Genomic DNA, 13,389 nt, shown 5'->3' on the forward strand with positions numbered 1-13,389 from the left:
AAAATGTACACAAAGTCAATCAGGTGGTTTGATGTGAAGTGAACCGGACATGTGAACAGATTAATGCCTCTAGAAGCTTCATCACATGGAATGGATACAAATGCACCACCTGATCCCGGAGACACCGCCTTACAATAGCTCTGAGATAAGATTTTAGCCTAAAACATATTTAACGTTTTTATATATGCGTTCTTGACATAGAGGTACATGCAAGGCAAACTAACCCAAATAAAAGATTTTTTTATTTAACCACCACATAATAACTTAAGACTTAAGTAGATTCACACTCATGCTTCACATCAAATAAAGTCACGTCTGGTTCCTATCACCACCACTGTAAAGAAAGTCTGATTCCACTCTGAATGACCTTGTTAGCCCATTGTTTACAACTGCTTCTTAGACAATAATGGAAACGCCTTTAGCTGAATTAAGATGATTCCTTGCTGTACTGCATTTGTGGATTCGTCATTATTTATGTTATGTTGTGGAGGCACATGATGCTATTTTATCATCTACAATTAATAGACATGTAATTTTGTATCAAAATATTTAAATATTTATTTTAACGACTTATTTAGTGTTTAAACTTTCCACTAAAAACGTCTCGTCATAAATACACCAGTGTAATTTCATGTGATTCTGACATAATAGACGTAATAATCACTAATTAATGACGTTCTATTAAAAGACTGGTTTACCAAGAGAGACGCTGGAGGACTTTCACCTGAAATGAGTTCATGAAGCCAAGTCTGGTTATAAAAATGATAACAGGACATCAGAGCCAGAATTACTCTTTTAGTACTTTTACTTTATACTTAAGTACATTTGAAGTTAAATACTTTAGCACTTTTACTCAAGTGGAGGTCTAAAGGGAGGAGCTTCTACTTTTACTGGAGTGATATTTTACCTTGGGGGTCTCGACTTTAACTAGAGTTCATGGTTTGTGTACTTCGTCACCCACGTGACTCTGAGACGAGTTTTTTTTTCCTGAAACGCGTTTTGGTCCCTCCGGCTCGCCGTAGCGTGGTGTGTGGTGTGGTGTGTGTAGAGTTTAGGATAGTTTGGACTTTTGTGTTTTTAGTTTAAATGGACTTTTATTAGGAAGGTAAAATGGCTCAGAGCTGCCAAAGCGTGACTCTGTCTCTGACTTTACCGATAGCGTGTCAGATCTGCCTCGGAAAGGTAAGGCAGTGAGGCTGCACGGGGATTAATGCGCGGAGCCCGCGCGGCTTTTGTTCTGCTTTGCTTTCGCTTTAAGAGACGGACCGAACTCCGAACTCCGAGCTCCGAACTCCGAACTCCGAACTCCGAGCTCCGAACCCCGAACTCCGGTTCTGCCTGTCTGCTGAATTAGCCGCTCTGGTCTAAAGGAGTTCAGTTTCTCTGTGAGGCTCTGGACACTTCCTCTGCTGGACCGAGCTGTTCTAACAAAGGCTGGGCGTTATAGCGCTGTAGTAAAGGAAGCCCCACCGATTGTTCAGAAGAATCTACACAGTTAAGTGTCTGAGATGTGAACAGAGTCATCCAGAGCGGTTCGGCGAGAAGCGCTCTGTTCTAGAGAACCTTACCGAGTCAGAGCTGTTCACAGTGGTGGTGATGGGAACCAGACGTCCAGGTGTTTTATGGTCGTTTGGGCTCTAAGTGAGGCACAGGGGCTACACGAGGCAGAGTAGGTCCCCAAGACTATTTTACCATCTGAAACTGGTAATTAAAAATGTCTATATCTGTGTTGTGGCCATGTGACACCTGGTTCCCATCACCGCCACTGTGGACACGTCTGAGTCTCTGCCAAGAAGTTTCTTGGCAAGTTACTCTGCCAAGAACCGTTTCACACCAGGACCACTGTGAATGACCCTGTTTACGTCTCAGTGACTGAATGATCAGAAAACATTTTAATGCTTTAGGCATAAATTATGATGAGCTTTTCAGAGTAAATTAATACTTTCAGATCACGGAACGATCATAAATAGGCTCACTTAGCCCGACCTGTATCAGCAGAAAATGCTGTATTGGAGGTTTTTGTAGTTTTTAAAGAAAGTCCGTATCGGCTGGTATTAAAGGTATCAGTATCGGGAAACACTGTATCGTGTCATGTCTTGTTTAGATGAGCTATTGACAGCCTGTAAACAAGAGCAGCATAACCTGCATAGCAACTAAAGCTGGATTTTTGCCTTAAAATGTCATTTTAAAATTTTTACCAGTAATTTCCTCCTCTTTTGCTTGGTCTTGCAATTTTTAGATTTCTGTGTTTTTGTAAAAAACAAACAAACAAGAAAAAAAACTAACACTACTAGATGTAACAATTCAGGACGTTTATAATGTTCAGAGTGGCACGGTGGTCTCAATTCAGTACATTTTCCAAAACAGCACTTCCTAAAAATCTGCCTTACATTGTTTGATTTTCATTTTATAATAGGGTTAGTATTATAAAAGTACAATTTTTATAATAACATGCGGACCCCAGGTTAACAGGCCCTCACTGTGGGCTTGTTTATTTCAATTTTGTTACATTTCATGCAGTATAATGGGTATTAAACTCAGTACTTTGTTTGCTTCAGTTAGTTTAGTGTATTGGTCCATGTTGCAGGGGCTCTTATTGAATCATATGATATGTTGTAAAGTTATGCTCTGAGGCACCACTGGTTTTCCGGTACAGACCTGTTCTCAGTTCTCTGAAAAATGTAATATAGTGATGCATATTGTGTACTGTGATTACATCATGATACTTCAAAGAATATTTTTGTCTTTAGATGTGTTTTACTTTTTTACAGTTAGGCCTGAATATTGCATTTAACTGTGTATCTTCTCTCAACAGGTTCGCAAACCTAAGATTTGCTCCAACAGCCATGTGTTCTGCTCGACCTGCATTGACGTTTGGCTTCAGAAATGCAGCCAGTGTCCCACCTGCAGAGTGGCCGTCACACCTGAAAACCCCTGCAGAGAAATCATAGGTAACGAGCCGTAGCCACACATTAATATACGCGCTTAACCCCTGTACCCTGAGAGTAAACACTGTACGTAAACACTACCACCGATATTTTCAGTGTTTCTTTCCATATCACTGTATTATCGCTGTTCTGTATGAATGAATGTATTTCTGTTGTTACTCTGATAAAACAGCTTTGAGTAGCGTGCTGCTGTTGTCGGAAACAAAACCTCGTATCTCCAAAATTGTAACTTTACAGGAGAAGGAAAAAAAACCTACTTTACTTTTAACGGAAGTCAATGGAACCAGACGTCTTTCCAAGTCATTTTAGGCCATTTCTTTTAGTCCGTTCATCATGAAATTTACAGACAATATAAAGCACAACAAGTATTTTCAAATTATGTCAAAAACTGAAAAATGTAATAAACGGAGATACGAGGTTTTCTTCCTACAGCAGCGATTATACGGTAGGCGTATATAGAAAGAGTTTGTAGATTTTAAATAGATGTCGCCATTATTTGGTTACAGTTCGTGTTTTATTTGTGCCAGTTATTGGACAGATGCCGAGTGGGAGTCTTACTGCCTCGTAACTCATTCATCTGTTTCGTGTTTGATGACAGGAGCTACAAATGACAGCGAATCAAATGAAAACCATTCTGTTAAGAGGCGTCTCAGAAAGACTCGCGGGGAATTAATACTGCAGGAATATGAGGTTGGAACTTTCTACTTTTTATGCACCTGGCACTTCATTTGAATTCTAATCTGTATTTTGCCGCCTGTTTAGCACTGAATTGGGTGTTTATTTGGATTGTCTTGCATATCTATCTTACATTTCGCTGGAAGAAAACCTCCATTTTTCAGTTTTTGACGTAATGTGAAAATGCTCTTTGCTCTTTACATTGCGTGTGAATTTCATGAAAAACGGACCACAATAAATGACCCAAAATGACTTGGAACAAACTCTGGTTCCATTGACTTGCATTAAAAGTAACATTTTGGAGATACAAGGTTTTCTTCCGACAACAGCCGTATGTATGCTTTAGTTGTTTTTTGAGCTCTGTAGTAAATTCCTAAAAAGTATTAAATTAAAAACTCATTCCAATATGAAAGATGCTTCATTTAACTGTGTAATACAAGCTTTTCTTATGCAAGGTGCCCTGTCTGATTCATTGGATCATGTAACTTTCAGGATGAAATCGAAACCCTGCTGAAGGAGAATGAGGACCTGAGGAGCAAAAACCTGAGCCTCGAGACGCAACTGAAAACTGCTCTGGAACCCAGCACCCTCTTCGTTGCTCAAACCGAGACTGAAGCTGTTGACCCGAGCCTTCTGCAGGAATCGGCCAAAAAACTCAAAGCTGCCAATGAGCTCTATCAGAAAGTCAAACAAGACGTGGAGAAGCTGAAAGAAGTAAGATGTTGATGTTTCTACAATTAAAATGCCGTCAAAAAGGGTTCTTTGCAGCGATACTGTAGAACAACGACTGTAAGTTCCATAGAGAACCTTTGAAACATTGGGAAACTCTCAGAATACACAAATGATACAACGGTTATCATTTATTCATTCCTGTCCATCAGAAAAGTTATACCAACTGGCAAGAGCGACCAGGTTTACTAACTGAAACTAATGGTACCAGGAGATAACTGAAAACTGAAGGAAGGCAAGTAAAGGTACTGAAACATTGTTGGGACAAACGTTAGTGTCTTTGTCCTTCATGTTGGTCAGTAGTTAGGATTTTATTTAGGTTGTTATTTTGGTGCATACCCCTTCTTTCACATGACAGATTAAAGTCTTCTAGGCATGGAGTGCAAACGTTTGCGTGACTGATGCTCAGCCGGGAATTCTAATCTGTATTTGGATGTTGTTGTTCTGTTTTGGATGCTCAGAACATGGCCGGCGTTTAACATGTCCTGTCTTGTTCCACTGCTTCAGCACATTTTTCATTCGTGGTTTTAGAAGTTTGAGCATATCTGTAACATATTTTACATTTCCAGCTTTTAGCAGACGCTCTGATCCAGAGTGACTTACAAGAAGCGCTTTGTCTGTGTAGAGAAAGTCTCTCTGCTAGTTAACAGCAGGTTAGAGAGAGAAACTCTGCCCTGAGCTCAGATACTGATAGAAACACAGTCACTGTAGATACAGAGAGAGAAGGAGCTGAGATGAACAGAGAGCAGTGCAACACACTATAATACACTACAACACAATACACTACAATACACTATACTACAATACACTATAATACACTACACTACAACACACTACAACACAATGCACTACAGTACACTACAATACAATACACTACACTACAGTACAATACACTACAATACACTATACTACGCTACAGTACAATACACTACGCTACAGTACAATACACTATGCTACAGTAAAATACAATACAGTACACTGCACTATGCTACAATCCAGTACAGTAAAATGCAATACAGTACAACACACTATGAATACCTGACTTGGTGCTCATTTACCAAGAGACAATTTTTAAAAAAATCAGATTGAGTCTCTTACTTAGGGCTGGGCAATACTGCAAAAGAGTCAAATCTGAATGTTCTTAAAATTTGTTAATGATTCTTGGTTCTGAATTTATTTTTGGTTCTTGCCATTGAAAGTTTTCTTTTTTAAAAGACTGCAGAAGAGCAAAAATAGTAAGAGCGCCACCTGGAATGTAAATGAGAACAAAATATTTAACAACTCGCTGAAATGTTCATTTGATAGGACTTTTGGAATTGTTCCTGTTGGTCCAGTCATCATAATGAAGGTGTAAAGGTGTGTTCACGTTTCTGTGTAACGGGTATTGGCCAAAACCCTGTTCCTGGCAAGCTCTTGTCTCCGTGTTTGGCTCTGGTTCATTCATCCGTCTGCTGTAGTGAAATATCTGGCTGCTCGTACAGCCATGTGCTCCTGGTCAAGCAGGCTTTTCCTCACAGTGTGTGAACTTTCCCTGACCCTGTCTCTGCGGAAAACGCCTGCTTTTACATGACGGCCTCTGCGGTTTCTATTGACTTTGAGCCGCTGAGTTACTTAATCAAAAGGCTGGCAGTCTGAAGGCAAACTTGCATTCTCTCCCTTCAGGCTAACAAGACCCTGAGGTCCCAGAATGTCGACCTAATCCAAGAGAACATGCGCTTGAAGGCTGAAGTGGAGAGCAGGTCTCCTCAAAAGTAAGCACAACTTCACCGCTGCGCTCTGGCAACAGAGCGAGTGTGTCATGTTGGTTTTTTTCTTTGCAGCAGCAAAACAGTCATTTCTGTATTCAGTTGTGAAAATACAGAAAATATTGACCTAATGATCAGTTTTTCATCTCAATTCAACAACATACATTTTGCAATGTTGTGATTGATAAAACGAAGTTTGCACCGATTTTTGGGACAAAACAAAAATTCTTGTGGAATTTTCGAACTTAAAATAGTTTTTACTGCCATGTTAATAGTTTTAAAGTCGCATATTTTGTATTCAGGGTTTTTTTTTTAACCCTGAGTCAAACAAATGTGATTGAGTAGTGATAGAATTAGAAAAATCATTCATCTTTTGCTGAAGAGCTGCAGTGAATTGATTGATTTATGCAGTCATATGTTAATACTAAAACCAAATCAATATTTAAATAATTGATATCATAAAAGAAAAAAGCATTTAGAAAAAGGAAAATGGAAATGTCCAGTAACTGTGACCTTAACCCAAACAAAGTTCTGGTCATGAAGCTAAATACTTGCGAGACACCAGTGCAGCGTTTAAAGACAGCAGGATGGTTTTGGTTAGTGTGGAAACATTGAAAGTCCTGGAGAATCTGCCAAGCGCGGATAAGTCTGGTTGCTACGCAGCCGTTAGGCTTTCCGTATTGTGGTATAGTCACGGCTTCTCAACAGATCCTCACGTTTGCGTTGTTAAGTACTGTTCTGCGTGTAACGTAGCAGCTCAGCAGCAGTGCAGTCGTAGGCGTTGTCTTGTTGTTAGTCTTGGACGTTAAGACTAATACAGCTGTGTTTAGCACATGTTCAGGTTTAAAGCGTAAGTCTAGAACATGATCACCTCCTCTCACTCACTAGTAACAGTTAAGATGATATTGAGAATATGAGAATATTCAATAATTACAACTCTGTTTTTATCAGCATTGGTGTAAATATTGCCACTGATGATTAGTCCATCCTGCTCACACCAACTGGTAAACACAAACCCCGCCATGGTTAGTATAACACAAACATAAATGCATGCAAAACTTTTATTATGTGAAGAATCTTATAATATGAAAAACCTTTTGTTTTCAGAGAATTTATTAAAAAAAAGGATAAATTACAAAATAAAACAAATAATTCTGAGTTGCTCCACCCCAGCGTTAGAATATTTACATTATTTAGGACAGAGAGTGTTCAGGATGTGTTCATGAACTGACAGTCATATCTGTCAGTAAAGTGCCGTTTACCTTCTACTATGCAAGTGTAAATTACAGTATAGGTACAAAATAATGTGGCCCAATATTTCTCAGAATTCTTAGCCCCTTAAAACCTGTGTCATCACCCACAAACGATCATATTGTCCATAATTTATGCGGCTCATTTTTTATAACAGTTGAGCTGTAGACAGGTGTGTGGCAGTGTTTGTGAATGTGTCTGTTTCTGACTTTGTTTACATCTTAAACTCAGGTTTGGCAGGTACACTGTAGCAGCTCTGGAGGCGAAGATCCTTCAGCAGGAGCGAGAGATGACTCAGCTGAAGAAGGCCCTGGAGCGCAGCGACAAATACATCGAGGAACTGGAGGCCCAAGTGTCGAAAAGCCGGAGGGAAGGTGCCAACACCACAGAAGATTCGCAATCAAAGGGGAGTGTCTCTGGAGGAACGCAGGCAGCAGGTAAGACTGCACACTATCGTGTTTGTTCCAGTAATATATTTCTGCAGCCGCCGCTGTGCAGCCCAGCAACGCCACACGTCTTATTTAGATCAACTCACATTTCCTCAGACAACCTTATTTGGAAAAATCGTTGTTATTTCAACAAAATAGTCCTGCATTAAACTTTTAATATTTGCTGTAATGCTAACTCACAACTGTCCGCGTTAATGTTGGAATGAACGTTAGCGCTTCTGATCAGTGCTTTGAATATGAAGGTGTACAAATGCACCTGATTGGCATTAGTGATGAACTACATGGTGGATGATAGTGTTGGTTAATATTAGCTAATTAGCATAATCATTGATCTGATTAATCCACTGCTGTTTGGTGTAATGTGGTGATTTAAGAGAATGTCTAATAAAATATCTTAAAAGTTGAAAACCTTATGAGTAACGTTGGCTGACTGTAATAATGTTGGGTAAGTGTGTTGTTTATCGAATGTTTGTTTATTGGTTTATTGAGATGCTTCTGTTATTACTGCTCTTTCTTTTATTTTGACCTCTTGTAAATGTTTCTAAGCAGTGCTTTGAGCATGGGACTGTTAAAATACACATGATTAGATGTCCTAACTGCATGATGGAGAACATTAGTGTAGTAGCTATCTATCATTTGTTTAGCAACATCAAATAGACACTGTATGACAAACTGTTGTCTATTGAAGTGGAAACATGGAAAAATTCAGGTCATTATTGTTTTTAGCTCTGACCATTTGAAAGAACACTATTGTTTTAGGCATGTAGTTTGCATATTTGAAATTGAAGTTGTGTATATATATTATATTTTATTGTATTGCACTGTGTATTGTAGTGTAGTGTATTGTATGGCACAGAGTTCTGTGTTCAGCTCTGCTCCTTCTCTCTCTGTATCTACAGTGACTGTGTTTCTATCAGCATCTGAGCTCAGGACCGTCTTTCTCTCTAACCTACTGGTAACTAGCAGAGAGACTTTCTCTACACAGACAAAGCTCTTCTTGTAAGTCACTCTGGATCAGAGCGTCTGGTAAATGATGTAAATGCATGATGCCAGTTGGTGGAATAAGAGGGAGAATGTGAACGCTTTAGTGTTTTCCCTGTTTAACATACCCACTTTGGGGGCAGTCGTGGGCTGGAGGTTCGGGAACCAGCTTTGTAACCAGAAGATCGCCGGGTCGATCTTTCACCCTGAGCCGACAGTACGTGACCGAAGTGCCCTTGAGCAAGGCACCCAACCCCCAACTGCTCCCCGGGTGCTGCGGATAGGGCTGCCCACTGCTCCGGGCAGGTGTGCTCACTGCCCCATAGTGTGTGTATCACCAGTGTGCGTGTATGGAGGTGTTTCACTGCACGAATGGGTTAAATGCAGAGGTTTAATTCCTGTGTCCAAAGCACAGTGGGCTGATGGTTCTGAATTCAGTTTAGCTGATGAAGAGTTGTTAATGAGCTGATTGGATGGACCCGTTGTATCGGCAGGAATAGGGTTGAGAACCACTGCTTTAATATATTGCCAGGTAAGTCTCAGTCTCCGTAAGTTTCAGTCTAATCGCAATACTGTATTTTGTCCATAGTTGGAGGAGCGTCTACAGGGAGCAGCAGTAGGATAGCGGCGATGAGAAGGAGCCTGAGTGAAATGGAAGAGGCTTCAGTTTGCACTGATTTGGAGAGGAAGTCCATAAATCTCCCAAACAGCCACGGCTTCTTGCTCACCACATCCGATACGTGCCGTGGAATTGGATTTTTGAATGAAGCTTTAAGCCCTCGGAATGATGCGCTGCAAAATATCACCGTGCCTGTGCCTTCCACGCCATCTTCAGCCTTCAGCTCGTTGAGCCTTAGAAGTCCCGCTGTGTGTAGTGAGCGAAAACCAAGTTTCAAGCGCCTCACGTACCTGAGGAGGCTCAGTTTTGATGACTGTAGCAGCTCCAGTAGCTTTAGTGCCTCGGCCTCAGTTGACCAAAGCTCTAAAGCTGGCCAGGTTGACAAAGATGGTTCATTCAGCCACAGAAACGTGCTAAACACAGGTAAGGAAGCTTTGTGGAGTGGCTGGCAAGACATTAAACCTGCTTCCTTCCTCAGTGCAAATGAGAACAGTGCAGGATTCAAGCAGAGGGAGAGCGAGGATGGATCTTCAGTCGATGAAGCTGAAGCTAGCGAAGCTAGCATGGACTTGGCATACCTCGACAAGATCTCCGAGTTAGACTCCATGATGGCCGAAGGTGAACCCTCTCATCATTCACCACTGCTGTCCCACCCGCCGGCCTGTAATGCCCCGCTGACACCAAAGCTGGAGGCTCATTTGGATGTTCTCGCTGATCCTGGATCGGTCAGAAAACAGCAGAGAACATCAGACGCCCAGGACGGCAGCAGAAATGGGCCGGAATGTTCTGGAGAATCCACCAAACGGAAGTGTTCTGTTAGCCTAGCATCTGCTAGTCCTTCCAAAATGTCCAAGATGAAATAAAACAGAGAAGTTGCTCTTAGTGTCTCTCAGAGCTTCCGTTTCAGACTGATTAGGTTTGGCTTAAGAGGCTGTGGTAGAATGATGTTACTGTTTTTAGATCAGTGTCACTTTTTTAAATTTCCAAGATTTCTAAAATTAAAGAAATGACTAAAACAAATAAAAGCAAACGTTTCTCTTCACAGATCCTCTGTTTAGGACCAGCTCGTTTGTGCTGAAATGGGATTTTGTAGAATATGAATGAACTGTTTTACAATATTTTGGTTACTGTTACTTTTTCTGTAATCTACAAACCCACCAAGATTAAATCAAGCCAAAAAAGTTTTTAGCATCCAGCCACCAGCTTGGACTACGTCAGTCAAGGTCGTTCATTCTTACATTAATTTTTGGTCATTTCTAAACTCCAAACTGAGATAAAACAAACTTCTTTTCTCTCTTAGTGTCTCAAATATGAACGAATTCAGTTGCCGTTAAAATGTGGCTCAGTGATTTTTCAATGTATTTGTAAATTTTTAAAACATCCAAGATAAAATAGAACAGGCTTTATCTTTTTTTCTCTTGCTTTATCTGCACTTCCAGTTTGGGCTAATTCAGTAGGACCAGTTCTCAGTAACTATAGGATGGAGGATTTCAGGGATGACAGCGGCGTCGTATCTCAGTCACGCTTTTTTAAAATCTGTTCAGAACAATGGCAGCTATACATGTTGGATGATTTCATGACTGTTTTATTAGGAACAGTTCGCACCGCAGTCCATGAGGACGACTTTAAACCAGACGATCTTGGATTTTTTTTTTTTTTTTTTTTTTTGGATGTTATGTGTCTTTTTTACCACTCATCTGCTGTTCATGTCAACTATGTTGCATAAACCTGCTGGAAGTTTAAAATTGCACAAAATAAAAATACGTTTGGAAAAACACCAGCTGATATTAATTTCAGTAAACAAATACACCGATCAGGCATAACATAATGACCACCTCCCTGTGTTAATGTGTGCTGTGCTGGTACGAGTGGATCAGACACAGCAGTGCTGCTGGAGTTTTTAAACACTGTGTCCACTCACTGTCCACTCTATTAGACACTCCTACCTTGTCGGTCCACCTTGTAGATGTAAAGTCAGAGACGACAGCTCATCTGCTGCTGCACAGTTGGTGTTGGTCATCCTCTAGTTCTTCATCAGTGGTCACAGGACGCTGCCCACAGGACGCTGTCGGCTGGATATTTTTGGTTGGTGGACTATTCTCAGTCCAGCAGTGACACTGAGGTGTTTAAAAACTCCAGCAGCACTGCTGTGTCTGATCCACTCAGACCAGCACAACACACACTAATACACCACCACCACGTCAGTGTTACTGCAGTGCTGAGAATGACCCACCACACAAATAGTACCTGCTCTGTGAGGGTCCATGGGGGTCCTGACCACTGAAGAACAGGGTAACAGAGTATCAGAGAAACAGATGAACTACAGTCTGTAACTGTAGAACTACAGAGTGCAGCTATACAGTAAGTGGAGCTGATAAGATGGACAGTGAGTGTAGAAACAAGGAGGTGGTCAGAATGTCGTGCCTGACCGGTGTATGGGTTATCAGTACTCTTACCTCTTAGAAATAAAGGCAAAGAAGCACGTTTCATTCCTTGAAGAACTTTGCAGTAGGTTTTTTTTTTTTAACCAATTGTGTGAATGACGTAATTGTAGAAGAAACCCTAAAGAACCTAATGTAGCGATTCTACACACATTAAATGTTGTAACTAGAACTGTTGGAATGTTTGTTTTAAGAGTGTAGGTGCTTTTTGTTGGTTGGACAGGTTTGGGCTCGCTTGCATGTTTGAGCTGTTGACTCCTTTTTCTTTATGTCGTAATAATTTCAGTGGCAAATGCTGTTTCACTGAGGTATAATGGAGTTGGCCTACACCCTCAGCCAAAGGGGTTCTGGGACTTGTAACAATAGCAGAACCCTTTTTGGAGCTACATTGGAACCATTTTTATTGTATTTTCCACCATGAGGAATCGTGGTGCATTTAGGCCCAATAATAATTGATGCAGTGGACTTCTTTATACAGGCAACTGCAGCTAATTATTAGAATGTTTCACAATAAATAGACTTTTCTGAAGTGCTAAGAACCATTTAAGCATTCTTGGTTCTTTGAGTTGTCACAGCTCTGTTTATGTCCACTGCCTTTGCTAAAGAACCCCTGTTTTGGAATAAAGAGCAGAAGTTAAACTGTTCTAGAAAAAACCTTCAGTTGGTACAGAACCTTTACATTGTGTCTAGCTCTTCACGTTCACTCAGCTGTTTCACAAAAATGGTTCTTTAAAGAACAATCCAGGGAAAGGGTCTTCAGGTAACCCAAAGTGGTTCTGTGGCTTTGCTCCGAAGAGCCCTTTTTTAGAACCTTTAATTTCAATAGTGTTTGTGTATTTTATCCCATTCTTTTAGTTCTTTATGCAGTTTTAAATTCACTCTGTACTCTTAAAAAGGTTCTTTAGTAAAGAAAAAGGATCCCATATAGACCCAGGACCACTCACAGAACTCTCTTGCATGGTAAAATGGTTCTTTCCATAATGAAATGGCTGTTCAGATTGATGAAGAACATGTTGGGTTCTGTTGTTACAGACTTGACACCGTACCAGTAGAAGAACCCTTTTCAGAAAGGCTCTGTATAGAACCATCTATAGCACATTTTCTGTGGTTCTGTAGTTATCTTTATATGTTCATGGTTCTTCATAGAACCATTTTCTTTACTAAAGAACCTTTGAAGAACCATCTTCTTAAAGAGTGTATCTATAGCCTAATGATCTCTGAAAGAACCGCTGCTTTTAATCCTGCAGTCTGAAGCAGAAGCTGTATGGTTCTAGGAAAGACCTTCAGCTGCTGTGGAACCTTGAGGGTATGTGGGTGTTCTTCAAACCTTAGAAAAGTTCTTCACGTTCACACCACCATCTGGTGAAAGGTTCTTTAGGGAACCGCATTGCTCCAAAGAACCCTTTTTAGAACCCTTATTTTTAAGGGCGTGTTTGCCCTTTGCTGTCAGATGCCGGATAAACTGCTAAACAAACTGGTTTAATATGGGCCGTAACCTCGTACACAGACTCCGCGAAGAAGTGAATGAATTCCAATGAAGTGACGCTTCAT

The 13,389-nt window shown here is 40.6% G+C and overlaps 1 protein-coding gene across 1 annotated transcript; it reads left to right on the forward strand.

The window, feature by feature from the left end:
• The first annotated feature begins 1,026 nt into the window (after positions 1-1,026).
• obi1 (ORC ubiquitin ligase 1) lies at positions 1,027-11,145 on the forward strand. Its single transcript, XM_017703632.2, has 7 exons — positions 1,027-1,182; positions 2,816-2,951; positions 3,547-3,638; positions 4,116-4,337; positions 6,015-6,103; positions 7,580-7,785; positions 9,368-11,145. Exons 1-7 carry the CDS (start codon positions 1,111-1,113, stop codon positions 10,258-10,260), a joined length of 1,710 nt encoding a protein of 569 aa, XP_017559121.2. The 5' UTR covers positions 1,027-1,110; the 3' UTR covers positions 10,261-11,145.
• Positions 11,146-13,389: the final 2,244 nt, after the last annotated feature.

The sequence above is a fragment of the Pygocentrus nattereri genome, chromosome 30 (assembly GCF_015220715.1).
Source record: "Pygocentrus nattereri isolate fPygNat1 chromosome 30, fPygNat1.pri, whole genome shotgun sequence".
Classification (NCBI taxonomy): domain Eukaryota; kingdom Metazoa; phylum Chordata; class Actinopteri; order Characiformes; family Serrasalmidae; genus Pygocentrus; species Pygocentrus nattereri.